General features: G+C 38.8%; 1 protein-coding gene across 1 annotated transcript in view; it reads right to left on the reverse strand.

The window, feature by feature from the left end:
* The window catches only part of NBAS (NBAS subunit of NRZ tethering complex), a 254362-nt gene that overhangs the window by 209018 nt on the left and 30758 nt on the right, over nt 1-14586 (reverse strand). The window contains 7 exon segments of the mRNA XM_042464384.1: nt 156-293; nt 4296-4447; nt 5365-5490; nt 7423-7680; nt 9310-9503; nt 11062-11125; nt 13507-13635. Of these exon segments, the coding sequence (XP_042320318.1) occupies nt 156-293; nt 4296-4447; nt 5365-5490; nt 7423-7680; nt 9310-9503; nt 11062-11125; nt 13507-13635 (1061 nt within the window).

A 14586-nucleotide genomic window follows, 5' to 3' on the forward strand; every position in this document is an offset into this window, starting at 1 on the left:
TGTGTGTGTGTGTGTGTGTGTGTGTGTGTGTGTGTGTGTGTGTGTGTGTATATATATATATCCATCCATCCATCCATCCATCCATCCCTTGGGGATTATATGTGTCTAAACCTAGCAATGTAACAGGAGGACACTGAATTTGACATTTTATTTACTTGGAAAAGTTTACTGATTGAAGAAGTTCTTGATGTTTCATGGCCTCCCGCTCCTTCCTACTTTCTGCTTCTTCCTCAGGAGTTAAAAACTCTTCATAAAGTAGTTCATCAATGTCTACATCACCTGGCAAGATAAATCTTGAAAAGGAACAATAATGAACAGAGGACTGGTTATCTGGTCAAGAGCAAAGCTTTCTGCATTTTGCTTCACAACAGTAAAGACTTTCACATGATTTTGTGACCTTTTTAGAATATCTAAGTTGTTTTTCAAATTCCTGTCTTGAAATAAACAACCATTTCCATAAATTGCAACTCTGTAATGCCTCAAGCAGTGTACAAGATCTGGTACAAACATTTTTAGAACTATAAATGGGTTTACACAGAAAAATCTGAAGCAGCAACAACATGAGAGGGGGGGAAAGAGAAAGAGAGAAACGGTTTAATCAAGTCAACAAAGTAAGGGATACAAAAACTGCACCCCTAGCAATGTGTGCATATAGATTAAGATTGCCGGAATGAAAATTGGAGAGGGCTCCTGTACCTTTAATGGCCATGTGGAATAGAGAATTTCAGCGGGTGTTGCTTGTTAATTGGTTGTGTGACAAGAAACACTTGCTGATTTTCCCTCTTCTTCACAACCACCAAAGATACAGAAACTCACTTCAGTTTTCATTCTGGCATCCATAATTTAGATACAGATAAACATGTTACCAGGACTGCCATCTTTACATTTATTACTCAGATAGCTCAATGGATCAAACCATTTTATTCTAATAAACAGGTTCTCTCAACTAAAAATGTTTTTTACACAGACATCAAACATCATATGAATGGAGCAAAGAGATCTCTTTCCTTTTTTCATACTTCATTTTTGGTCATCTGCTGTTATGTTGGCGTTGACCTATGGTGACTGTATGAATGAGAGACCTCCATGACATTCTGTTATTTACAGCCATGCTAACAACTTGCAAACTCAGGACCATGATTTCATTGACTGAGTTAATTCACCTGCAGTGAGATCTTCCTCTTTGCCTAATATTTCCCAAGCATTATCATGTTTTCTAATGATTCATTTCTAATACTGTATGTCCAAAATACCCTTGATTTGGTCATTTTGGCTTCTAGGGAGAATTCAGGCTGGATTTGCTCTAGGACTCATTTATTAGCCTTTTTGGCAAGCAATACTATCTGTAGAACTCTCCTCCAGCACAACATTTCAAATGAATTAATTCTACTCTTTTCAGCTTTCACAACCAGACATATAAATCAGAAATACTATGATGTTGATGATTCTGACTTTAATTAGAATAAGTAGCCCATTAACATCTGCTTTGGAAAAATCTTCCAGTCATCCAAAGCAAATATTGAGCATCATAGAAGTCTCAGTGGGGAGAAGGAATCGGTTTCTCCAGCAGTACCACTTCTCCTGATGGACAGACCCATTAAATGTAGTCGAATATTTTTAATACAAGTGCTTACAAGAACTTCAGGTGACAAGAGATTCTTTTCTAACTTAGACCCACATACATGCCTCTCTGAAAACCAAAGAAACTGTGTTTCTTGCTTCAGAAATATTGCTTTTAATCCACATACATGGAATGCTAGATTAATATTGATTAATAATTAAAATCTTGGTCCAGAATTTACGGGTGAAACAGATGGTCAAAAAGAGCCAACTTTCTGGAGGACTGAGGGTGTGGCATTCAGACAGCAGCATGCCCCTGATCTGCCAGGAAGCTGCACGGTCCACCACACATACAGCGGGTCCACGACATTTTCAGCAGTGCAGCATTTACACATGATGTGATGAAGAAATGCTGAATAAATGCCACCACCACAGCAAAGGAGCCCTATCCTCAGCGCATAAACCTCCTTTTTGCTCCATGGGATAGCCACAGAGGGGGCATGGCATGCAGTCACAAAGGAGTGGCCAGAAGCTGCTCCTTCGGGGCCGTTGTCATGCCCAGCCTGGAGAAGGACTCGGAGGATTCAGAGGATGAGCCAGAGCCTCTGGGACCTGAGTCTGCAGCTGTGGAGCTTGAGTCCGGTAGCTCTGCTGTGTCTGCTCCAGAAGAACCTGTGGCATCTCAGGAGACTCAGCAGAGTCTCTCTGTGGCAGAGTCTGTGGACATAGAAGAGAGTCAAGGGAGTGTGCCTACCCTCAGTCAGCATAGAGCCGAAAGGGAGTACCTTCCGTAGGTCACGGAGGCTTTATCAGAAATATGCTGGTAATCAGATGCAGCTGAACACCTGTAGCTTGCCCATATAAGCAGTTGTAGGATGTTTGTCTAGTTGCCAGTGATTATCTGACCTTCTTGGGGAAAAATACTCCGTTTCTGGCTCCCATTACTCTTTAGAATGAAACCTTGCTTCTTGGAATGTTGACCCGTCTTGACTTTCTGGAACTGTTGACCTTTGGACTGCCTTATCGATCTGCCTATCTGATACCCTGGACCTCGGACTTCTAGACAAATCTCTTGGTAATATTTCTTGTGCTTCTGAATTTGGAATCAGAGACTGTCTTTTGCTTTACACTGGCTCTGCTAGCCAGGGGTTTGTTTGTTTGGGAACTGAGCTGGTCTTATCAGCCATTTGACCGCATTCACGGACAGCTGTCTGTTTTGCCCCCAGGTCTCCTGAAGTAGGCAGCACGCAGCAAGGCATGACATTAAAACAACATTAGGTCCATAGTCCACTCACTTTTCCACTTTCTAATGAACATGTCTGCTAAAGAAATGAAACAGTTGGAAGGAAGTAATAATGTACAGTGAGGCCTCCTTATTGCTATCCATAGATTTAACCATTTGTGGATGGCAAGTCCCATTGGCCCCAATGGCACCACGTGCACACAACTGCGCTAGCAGGTGCGTGCACATTGCACCACCATTAGGGAGGATGGCATTTGGGATGAAGTCCAGTGTTTTTTGGTATCCATGGGGGGGGGGGTCCAGAACAGATTGCCCGAGGATTTTTTTCCCTTCAATCTAGTTGTATATGGTTTGTGTGTGTACATGTGCATGCACACGTATGGGAGCCAAACATGGTGCAACAATTTAAGTGTTGGACTAGGACTCTGGGGGGCAAGGACTCAAATCCCTGTTCAACTGTGGAAACCCACTGAATGACCTTGGGAAAGTCACATTCTCGCAACTAAAGAGGAAGGTAATGAAAAAATGGTAATGAATAAATCTTACCATAAAAAAACCCTACACTAGGCTATCACATAACAAAAACAAACTGGATTAGCATATTGCTTTTCTTGTGACTGTTTTGCTTTCAAGGAAACAGCCTCTCACATTTGACAATGTAAAAAGGAGATGGAAATCATGCAGTACTCCAGATACTGATAGAGATGGAAATCATGCAGTACTCCAGATACTGATAGAGTGCAAGTCCCAGCTTAGCCAGGGATGAGGAATAATGGGGGAAGGAAGCCTGATTCCCACTACAGCTTAGGTATTGTCATCCAGCCTTCTGAGAAAATTGAGGACAACAGGTGACTAACAGAACAAACAAAGGGAACAAAAATGACATTTTTATCATTTATATGAATGCAGACATGTTGCACAGGTGCCACAAGTAAAAGACTATGTAGCAACTGTAGCAATTTCTGACAAGAGCCAGAAGGCAAACAAGCCTAGATATGGCAGAGATATAGCTGTACTTTAGCCTTCCTGCCTGCTGGCTGATTCCTACCTTAATAAATTAGGATCAAAACCATTTTAATGCACCAAGACTATAGGTGTGTTCATACTGCAACCTGAACTGTAGCGTTCCTCTCACCAATTTTGAACTTGATTTGTTATTGTACTTATCAAGACTGGCCACAGCTTGTTTCAAAGTTCTATCAGATACTGTCAAATTTCTCCAGGTTAAAAGGACACTGTTCTGATGTTCTTTACAAATCGGGAACAGTCCACCAACGTGTAAATTCACTATTTTGAAAGGTTACAAGTTTATAAAGGATCAGGATGACATTTCAACTTCATCTTCAAAAAAATATATCAAGGTATACAAATGCAACATGGGAAAAATGACAGCAAATCTGATTTATAGGAATCTATTATAATTCATTGCTTATTCAAAGATGGTCACTATATTTGCTTGAAAGCATAAAGAATGCAACTCGTTCCCACAAACCTGCCACCATCTTCTCCTTTCCCAATGGCTATGAGAGCTTCCAGGTCTGTCCCTTTTAGTCCATATTGCAGTAACTCTTTGGCAGCATCCACATTCTCAGGAACTCTTTCCAAGCATTCATGAAGGACCCAAGAACGCTTATTAATTTTGCTCTGTCAACCCCACCACACACAGCAAAAAAAAAGAAAAAGTGGACATAAGCAATTTGTTAGAATTGTTCATGAAGTCTCACAGGAAGCTGCCTTATACAAAGTCAGAAATATACAACCAAACACAAACTAGAGTGGTTAAACCATTTGTCCAGGTTGGTATCTCCTACATTAATTGGCAGCAGCTCACTAGGATCTGAAACACACTGCAGAAATAATCCAGTTTGAAACTGCCCTGGCTCAATGCTTGGGAATTTTGGGAGCTGTAGTTTGTGAAACATTTAGCCTTCTCTGTCAGAGAGCTCTGGTGACACAATAAACTACAATTCTGAGGATTCCTTAGCATTGGCCGGGGCAATTAAATTGGTCTCGAACTGGATTACTTCTGCAGTGTGTTTTGGACCCAGGACTGGGATTTAGTAAATCTTAACAGCTAGCAGCTTCTACTAGCAAAGCCTATGTTTGCCCACTGAGCTGCAGCCATTCCCATAATGATCACATTTAACACTATCTTATTCTTATTCACCTCTAACTAGGACTTGGTAGATCAAAGCAACTGGACTGCACATAATAAATCAACAAGTTTTCATTTAGTTCATTCTGCACTGCGGGTCATTTCTCTTATTCAATTTTACAAACAGGATAGAGAACAACTTGGTTCAAAAGTGCTGAAATGTCAAGGCTTGGATCCAGACATGAATCCAAGAAAAGAAACTGAAAGGAAATTCCCTATCTCCTTGCAAGCCAAAACTGTCTTATCCCATGCCATTCAAGAGACCCCCTGGAGGAGTGGCTTTCAAGAAAAGGATGCAAGAGAGTAGTGGGGGAGAAGAGTTAACAAGCCCCCTTGCAAAGTAGAAATTCTATTTAAATCTTGGAATCAAACCCTAAAAAAACTGCCTTCCCACAAGAAGACGTACCAAGTAATCCTGAATAGAAGCAATGCTAACAGCAGATTTTCTCCACTGCCTCTGATACACAAGGTCAGAATCAAGGTCGTATGTTTGAGCTAGTGACAATGCTTCTCCATACTCTTCATTATCAATCTAGAAACAAAGCATACAGAAATTATGCATACAAAGCATACAGAAATCATCTCAACTCTGTTACAAGAGAGAATGAGTGCAATGTAAGAAATAGAAAAACTCATCTCTTTTTTTCTAATTTCACACCACATAGGGAAAAAGTAATATTAAATTATTTATTTATTTATTTAGTGCTGTAGATTTGCACAGCGCTGTACATAAAAACAATAAATATAAAAGAGTAAACTTGCCTATGGCGTACAGTCTAAGAAATAATAGGATAATACATATAAAATACATAGCAATACAGGTAATGGTTCAATAAAACAGGCAACAAGAAGAACATCAAATAGCAAGTGACAATCATGCAATGCCTGGGAATGCTTCTCTGAACAGGATGGTCTTCAACTCCGTTTTGAAGCTGGTTAAAGAAATTATGGCCCTTGCTCGCGGGGGAAGAAGGTTCCAGGCATGAGGGGCAGCGAGTGAAAATGGGCGAATCCGAGATGGGGCAGAGGAAATCCTGGGCTGGGACAGCCGACCCTGACTACCAGAGTGGAGGGCCCGAGTGGGAAGGTGAGGAGAAATAAGGTCTGATAAGTAAGGAGGGGCCAGCCCATGGAGGGCTTTAAACATCGACAGCAGAAGCTTATACTGAATGCGGAAAGGGAGGGGGGGAAGGGCATCCCGGGCTCAAACTGGTAAACCAGCCTTGGATCGCTTGCTTACAAGTCTTCAACTATGCCAGTGTGCCATCATGGTTCTATCTACAAATCTATGACAAATTGTTCATTGTTTCTTTTTCTTTTTTTTCTTGCTTATATTGTTGTTGTTTTTTAATATGATAGCAAAGAAAACATTTTTGGTTGCATGGCTTCAGGTTTATAATATATTGCTAATTCCTGAAGAGGGGGACCCATTCTTTATTATCTCAGCTTTGTTTAGAGAGACTATAACAAAAGGGGTGTATTTTTTTTCCAAACAACTAAGGGACATAGTATTTTTACACATTGTAGGAAAAATCTTATTAAATGATCGTAATGTTTACATCTGATTGTGAAGTATGTAAATGTTTTGATACAACAAGATGGGCAAAGCTCATGTTTATACCAGATTGTCTTATAAAAAATATTTGATACAATTTTTACATTCTACATGTGTTTTAAGAAATAGATGTTTTATATATTTAATTGGTTTTCTCTTTTTTGTTGTAAAGGCTCTCAAGTATGGAACTTTGAAATTTTAAAACACAATGGGCACAATAAGACACTCCAGGGATTTGGGAATTGTTTCGCTCATTTTTATTTGCTCATCAACTATATCCCCTTTCTTTTGATTTAGGGATTCAATATATAGCTTATAAAAATGGGCAGTAGGATACATCCAAAATATGTAATAATAAGTGTGCATACCACTAAATCTTACATAAATCTTATATGGCAATAGTTGCACAAACCTAAGGGAGAGATTTGTTTGTTTTGAAAACGGGGAAGCGGGGCATGAAACCCAACAGCAAAGGTTTTACGTTATGGAAATGCAACAAAACATCCATACATTTATCAGATGGAGGGAAAAAATCATGAGAAAGAGCGCACCTATACTAGTTTTTTTTTTGGGGGAGGGGGGGGTAAAAGAAAGAAAGCCTTTGCAGTCCTAAACCTGAAGATACTACTGAAGGTTCTATTGCTGTTCATGGTACATGATTTCCAATTCCCAATTCTCTTGTAAACATGGACTGTATTGTGAACATGAATTAACACAAATCTGTTTCCAACCACCCATACCCTGAGCAAATTTGTTTGGAAGACCTTCTAAATCAATGCAGCCAAAATCTAAACCCTAACAGGCTTAGATATGAAAGCGGGTTAACATAGCAAGAAAAGTGTTGGACTGTATGCAACAAATTAATACTTCGCAAGAGGGAAAGAGAGGATGGGCACATTTTATTCTCACCTTTCTCTGATATAGTTCCTCAGGAGTTGTGGACCTCAGATTCACAAGACGGTAATTTTTTATAATAGTGCGTGGACGTTTCCTTGGGGGAGCAAACCTCTCCATTTCAGTCACAAAATACAGGCCTTGCTTAATATAGCCAAAATATCGAGCTTTGGCAGAGGTTTCATCATCTGAATCAGAATCATCATCTCCTTCATCTTCATCAGCAGGTCTGCTATCCAAGCGCAATCTCTTTGGAGCCAACTTCACCTCACACTACAAGAAAACCAATTATCACCAAACAGCACAGCATATCACACTTTGGTCGGTCAGGAGTTTGTTGGACAAAAAGAGGCAATAAGCCTCCACAACTCCCAAAGCACCAGAAAAATGAATTTCCTTTCAAGCAGCCAGCAGCAGCCAGGTTATTATGCTGGGTGGACTATTAGTGCATTCCCATCCGTAGATACCTGGTACATTTATACAGACTAGAACATATTCAATATGAATATTTCTTAAGAGGACCTTCAAAGTGTGAAATTCTAAAAACTGAATCCTAGGGAGCCTAATTCACCAACAGCTTAGAAAAGTAGATGCTCAAATAAGTGCAATCAATAGATGATTATGCTGGACTCTGTAAAAGAACTCTCTAGTTGTTTTTTTACATATACAGCTATGTACATTATGCCTGGGATTATATGGAGAGAAATGACAACTTAATGGCTAACATTACTACAGTAAACATGCCTTTAAAAAATAACTACTTAAAGCAGCCTTTCAGAAGAAGATGCCTCTGCTCACTAAAAGACTTCTATAAAATATCATTCCCTAAATCACCAAGTGAAGAAACGTGAATACTACAGTTTCTTGTATTTAATCCTCCTAGGCAAAACTGATCACTGTTAAAAAAAACCGTTAGATTTTCTCACTGTAATTCTACTTTAAGTTCCATAAACTTTCCCACAGTAAAGCATCTGTCTGGGGTGTCCCCCACCTCACCCCAGTTGTGGGTGTCTTTAAATTTAAAGGTCTTTCTAAAAGGCTATTAAAAGAATGGCAAAAGGAGCTCTATTACACATCTTAAATATAAATTGAGTCTCAGTTAATCCAGTGTGGGGGACTCTTGCTTAAAAAGACAACAGCTTCAATATTCTGATGCAGCAGGTGATAACAATGAACCACTCAACATCTGTTAGTTATACTGTGTGAAGTGTTGAGTTGAAGAAAATACCTAAATCAGGTATCCACAATCCATGAGAAGCCATCAGATTAAATGGGAGTCATTACAGAGCCCTGTAATAGTCTGTAATGTAGCTGTGCTCCAATACTACAGACAAATTTTTAATTCATTTATTCCATTTAGAGTCTTTCAGATTTTTAAATAACAATACACATTGCCTAGCCATCAGGTGGGATCAGGAACTTTCACTTCCATGTTTGCATTATTTCATTTTATCTAAGATTGGCAAACTGCCGTTAGTCGAAACTATGGTTTGTTTGTTTTTTAAAAAAGCCAACATCAACCCAAAGGTTCTGAAACATGCTTGTTTTAAAAAAAGTTAATCAACTAGAACCACATTTTAGTATTCAGATGTAGCATTACTCTGACGCAAAAGCTTCTGATCTTCGGCTGTCAGCTGTATCAGAAATGGGGAAAACACTGGCTCACTGAAGCTTATTTCTGCCATGATAAACCACAGTTTGTCAGAACATCCGAACTGGCCCACTGCTGAATGACATTTCGTTCCTTTTTTTTCTTCTGAGAAGTAATGTCTGTTTGAAATGTTATTATTATTTTGCTTTGTTTTATTTTACAAGCAATAGAGGGTTAAATATTGCAGCATTAGATAGACAACATTTCTCACAAATATAAGGCATTTCCTAGGTTTTGCACATACTTATTACCTCCAAACTCAGAAACCCTCCATCATGTGCAGACGTAACCTGAGGGGAACTTTCAAACCATTCACAGGATTTCCCTAAGAGGTTTTTCAAGGTCTTCACTGATGAGACTGTCAAAGCACCAGAACAGCGAGCCAGGATGACAGCATTCTCTGCCCACCAATTTACATCTATCAGTGGGTAAAGAGATTCCTTGTCTAAAATGGGAGAGACGAAAAGGGATAAGGATTTCAAGTATTAGAAAAAGAAGTTGTACAATTTTCAATTACTCAATACGAAATCATTTAGAAGGCTACCTTTATGTAATGTTGATATATTGTTGAGGTCTCACTTCACTACGTTTTAATAGTATTATTTTATGGTTATCTCTGGATTAACTAAAGCAGAACTGAATAATTAATTATTCTGACAGACCTTTTATGTTATATTTTTTAAAATAAAGTAGATTAGACATACCTAATCACACAAGTGAGGATGAAATTTTAAAAATTTATAGGCATGATCGTTGCTTATGTCTTCTGTGAGACTTTCCCTCTGGCAAATGGTCAGAACATTATTCATGGGATCCAGATGGTTATCATGAACACTAACCAACTGAGAAATGAGTTGTGATCTCAGGGGAGAAATATCTACAAGTCTTCTCCCCAGAGAAAGTGTGGTCTCACCCTCAATATTAGTCATTCTAATAGCGAGTCAGGCAATTGAGTAGCTACCAGCCATGAAGCAGAATGGAACACCCAATGGAGGAACCTGAGAGCTTTCCAAATGTTGTAGGCATCGGAGTCTATCCACATTGTACTTGGGCAGGAAGTGTACACAGGCATGAACAACTTTGTGTCCCCCAGATATTTTGGACTGCAATGCATTTGCAATGTTGAATGGGACTGATGAGAGTTTTAGTCCAACACATCTAAAGGGCCTCACATCGGAGAAGATTGGTCTAAGTGGTTCCCAAACTTTGGTCCTCCAGATGCTTTGGACTTCAACATCCAGAATTCCTGACTGTTGGTCAAACAGACTGGGACTGGGAGTTGAAGTCAAAAACACCTGGAGGACCAAAGTTTGGGAATCAGTACAATGCTTCTGTGGCAAACTGTTCAGGGCTATATAGGGGAACACTCAAATGAATAGGCAGGAAATAAAAACAATACTTTACAGCAGGTCCCATGTGTTCCAAAAGCAAGCTACTTTCACATGGAGTTTGTGTAAAGTCATATAAAGCTAACATGTCTCAACTTTGCTTTTAAAAATGACATGAAATACACATAGGAGCATAGGGATCTGTCTTATATGGAGTCAGACAATGGCCCATGGACACCAGTATTTCCAACTCTTGACCAGCCTTCATTCACCAGGTTTTTAGGTAGGATTCTTTGTAGCTCTACATGGAGTTTTCAGGCTGACCACACTTAACTTCTGAAGTCAGATAAGACAGGATATATTTTGAGTGATATAGTGGTATATGGGATTGCCACTTAAATAACACACTGCCCAAATGCAGGAAGAGCATGTCCCCATTTTAAGCAATACTCAACACTATAAAATGATATGTTATATCTTAACCATGGGCCAACAATCCCAAAATGGAATTTTCCAGCAACTATGACATGTGACATTTTAATATTATAGCTTGTATTTTTAACACATTAACAGAAGGAACTGAGTTAACAAAAAAACTGCTCTCAATCTCTCTCTCTCTCTCTCTTCCTCTCTCTCTCTCTTACACACGCACAGTAAGCAGACCATTACACAAACCTCTAATTTTCTTCCGTTTTTCAAGAGACAGCCTCCATTCTGGCTTGATTTCATCATAACCTGGCTATGAAAAACAAACACACCATGCATTTCTAATCACGTACTCAGGACATCTCTCTCTTCAAATGCAATATAAATTCTTTCTAACATTATACCATGCTGCTCTTGAGTGTGATGAAGTGAACAATCACAAAAGCAACTTGTTACAGGATGAGTTGAAAAAGCCTATATCCCAGCTGTGTTCGGACACAGCAAGCCAGTTTGCTGTAATCAACCCTAGGCAGGGGAGATGATGGCGAGTTTTAACTGGAAGACAAGCTCATGAACACTTAAAGGGCTGACAAATGTCTCCCACCATAGGAGACTACCATTTCACAACGTTTCCATACATTGTAAATAGCACCAAAAAGGTATTATGGAAGCACACCAAGAGGAGTGGCAAGGAGGAGCTGAATAGCACAGAGTTATCAACAACACTCTTGCAGTGAGTGGAAGCTACATTTGTACTGTATATACTGTTACAAAACACAACAGTTTGTGGGCATAATAATAAAAGCTCACCCAAACCCAAACAAATTGTCATGGAGGCGATTCAAGTATAATCATGTCATGGAGTGTCATGGAGGTGATTCAAGTATAACATATGAATTGGATACAATTTTTGTAAAGATAAAACATGGGAAGTTTTTTTATTATTATTATTTTATTTTCAGTCAGCAGGTGTGGATAGCCCAAACCATTTGCTCTTAAGTTCTGTTTCAAACAATGTAAAAGATTGTTCCCAAAATGATAAATACATTTAAAAGAAGTAGGCTATGTAATTCTCAGATTTTGATTGCAATTTCAATCAAGGGTTACAGCCATTGCTAGACATGTCTTTTTGTTCTATGAGGGTTTTGTTTCACCTCATTCTTCATTCACTGCATAAGAATGATGCATCTAATGAGTTTCTACTTCCAAAATGCATTCAGCTGTCAATGAGTTCTTGCATGATTAGGGATTCATTTCTAAGCCTCAGACTACAAAGAGTACAGAAGGCAAGATTAGTATGACAAGACAAATATTAGCGACACAAAACTTACAAAAAATAAAATAAAAACCTACCCACACCTACAACAAAAAGAAACTTGTTACTGTGGTATGGCAGGAAGTGTTTCTTCCAGGCAGTATGTGCGTGTGTATTGTTAATGAGTATGAGAAATCCCAGTTTCAGTGGAGTGGTGAATCAGCTCCATGTTTTTGGCCACAATGCAAAGGAGGTATCCAAGGTCCTGAACCCCTCTGAATTTGGTTTCCATTTTTCCTTTAAAAACATCTCTTCAAACTTAAAAATGAATGTAGAGTGCAGCTGCAGCTAAAATGGTTTGTAAACTGATAGGTTTAATCAAATCCATCTCTTTGTGTATTATGCCTGATTCAGACATGTAACCTTGCACTGAAGGAGTGTGAAGTACCAGACATGAACAAAAATATGTTCTCTTTGAAATCTGATTCACATAACAATACTTACCATATGATGAGCATCTCTTTGGAATATGTGCATATTCATAATTAGATATCTTGGAGATGGGACTAGGTCTAAACATGAAATTCATTTAAGTTTCATATGCTGCTCATACACATAACCTGAAGGTATTTTTATGTAAAACATTTTAAATACTTTTGTGCATGAAACAGCTTTTGAGCATGTTGAACTACTGGAAACAAAGGTGTCACTATCTCAGCCACCCATGAAGACCATTTTAGATTTTGGAATAGTTTGCATTTCAGATAAGGGGTACTCAACTTGTACTATCCAATTTTACTGTGGCATAAGATCTACCTGACTGTGGGTAGGTAGATGGATGAGCTTGGCTTGCATTTTGTGGTGACTGTAAATCAGAGATGAACACCTACTTGTCTTCCTAGAGTCTACTGGATTCCAACTCCTATCAGTCCTCACCAACAGGACTGGTAAGGAATGATAACACTGAGGTCTAGCAACATCTGGAGGGTGTCAGGCTGCCCTCTCCTGCTTTAATGCAGCACACCGCTCTGATATAAATATTTTTAACTGCAGCTTTTAAATGCAGATACCTGAAGACATCAAACAATTACAGGACAATCACATGTATAAGGAAAAATTAATTAATACATCACAAGAGAATTTCAGAAGTAATCCTCTATATGCATGCCTGCCAGTAAATCCATTCCCAAGTTGATATGTAGCATTGTACTAGCAATTAACTGATTAAATCTGCATAAAATTAAGATGTTCTCATGGGTTCCCCCCCCCCCAAAAAAAGGTATACCTATTTCTCAGTGATCTAGTAATGTACTCTAACAGGCATACCTCTTTTGTGGTTATTGCATTTTGGAAAGTTTCTACCTCACTCCCAGAGACAGACAATCCCATACAAGAATCTTGTCATTCAAGATATTTAAAGACTATTATTAGCCAGATACCTGTTCACTTTGTTCCCATTCTCCTTGTTGTCTGAGAGAAGGAATTCCCCAGATCGTCAGTTTTCCAGAGAAATGAATTGCTGCTAGCCGAGTACCATCTGGAGAAAGGCTCATCTTGAAGACACCATCCTACCAATATTTCAATTAGTGATCAAACAAGAACAAAAACAAAAGTTCAGAAGGAGTATTAACCTCATTAGTTCTAAATCGCTGTCAATGCATTTTTCCATTTCTTGGTTTCCCTCCACAAGTCTTTCTCATGTTATAAACATCTGAGATGATTCTTCCCATTTTACAATTAAATTAATACTAATATTAGTAATATCAACAGCTCCCAAGATTAACTGGGCAATCCTATGTGTGTCTACTCAGATGTAAGACTCATTATGTTCAGTGAGTAAGTATGCATGAGATTTTACCCTCAGAAATGTGAACTATGATTTAATCATTGCAAATTCTAAGAAATTCACTACACATAACCAACTCTATGACTCTCAGAAATATTCACAATTATTCCTAGGGTTTTTAAAAAATTCTCTGTTGGGGAAGAGTGCCTAGAAGATACTGGCCCAATTGCTGGGAGAAATTATGAAAGAAGTATAAGAATGGCTAACCTCAGATATTCATGCACTGTGGGAGAGGGCTTTCCAAATGCAAGCACTCCTGCAGTATTATTTTTAATACTGGTTACTAAGGAAGACCATGAATAATGTTATTGCAGTCAAGCAATATTGTTCGCATGACACAGATGTTCCAACCAATTTCGGATAATCAAGGTTCTGTAAATTACCAGTGTCAAGCACTACTGCCCTGAATTCTCCATAAATTTCAGAGAACTGGAGAATGGAGACATATCTCCTCACAGTGGGCATGCTTGGACACAACAACAAGTCAATATTTCCTTACTAAAAGCTCAAAAAGCCCAGACCTCATGACATCTGAACCTAACAGTGTGTCAGGTTTGTCTTTCCACAGAAAACTAGAGAAATAAACTAAGAACAAATTGCATGTTACTTCTCATAATGGGTGATGCATTATAAGGAACCAACTACACTTTGTTAAAGATCGCTGAAAATGCAA

This window comes from Sceloporus undulatus, chromosome 1 (genome assembly GCF_019175285.1).
Source record: "Sceloporus undulatus isolate JIND9_A2432 ecotype Alabama chromosome 1, SceUnd_v1.1, whole genome shotgun sequence".
Taxonomy (NCBI): domain Eukaryota; kingdom Metazoa; phylum Chordata; class Lepidosauria; order Squamata; family Phrynosomatidae; genus Sceloporus; species Sceloporus undulatus.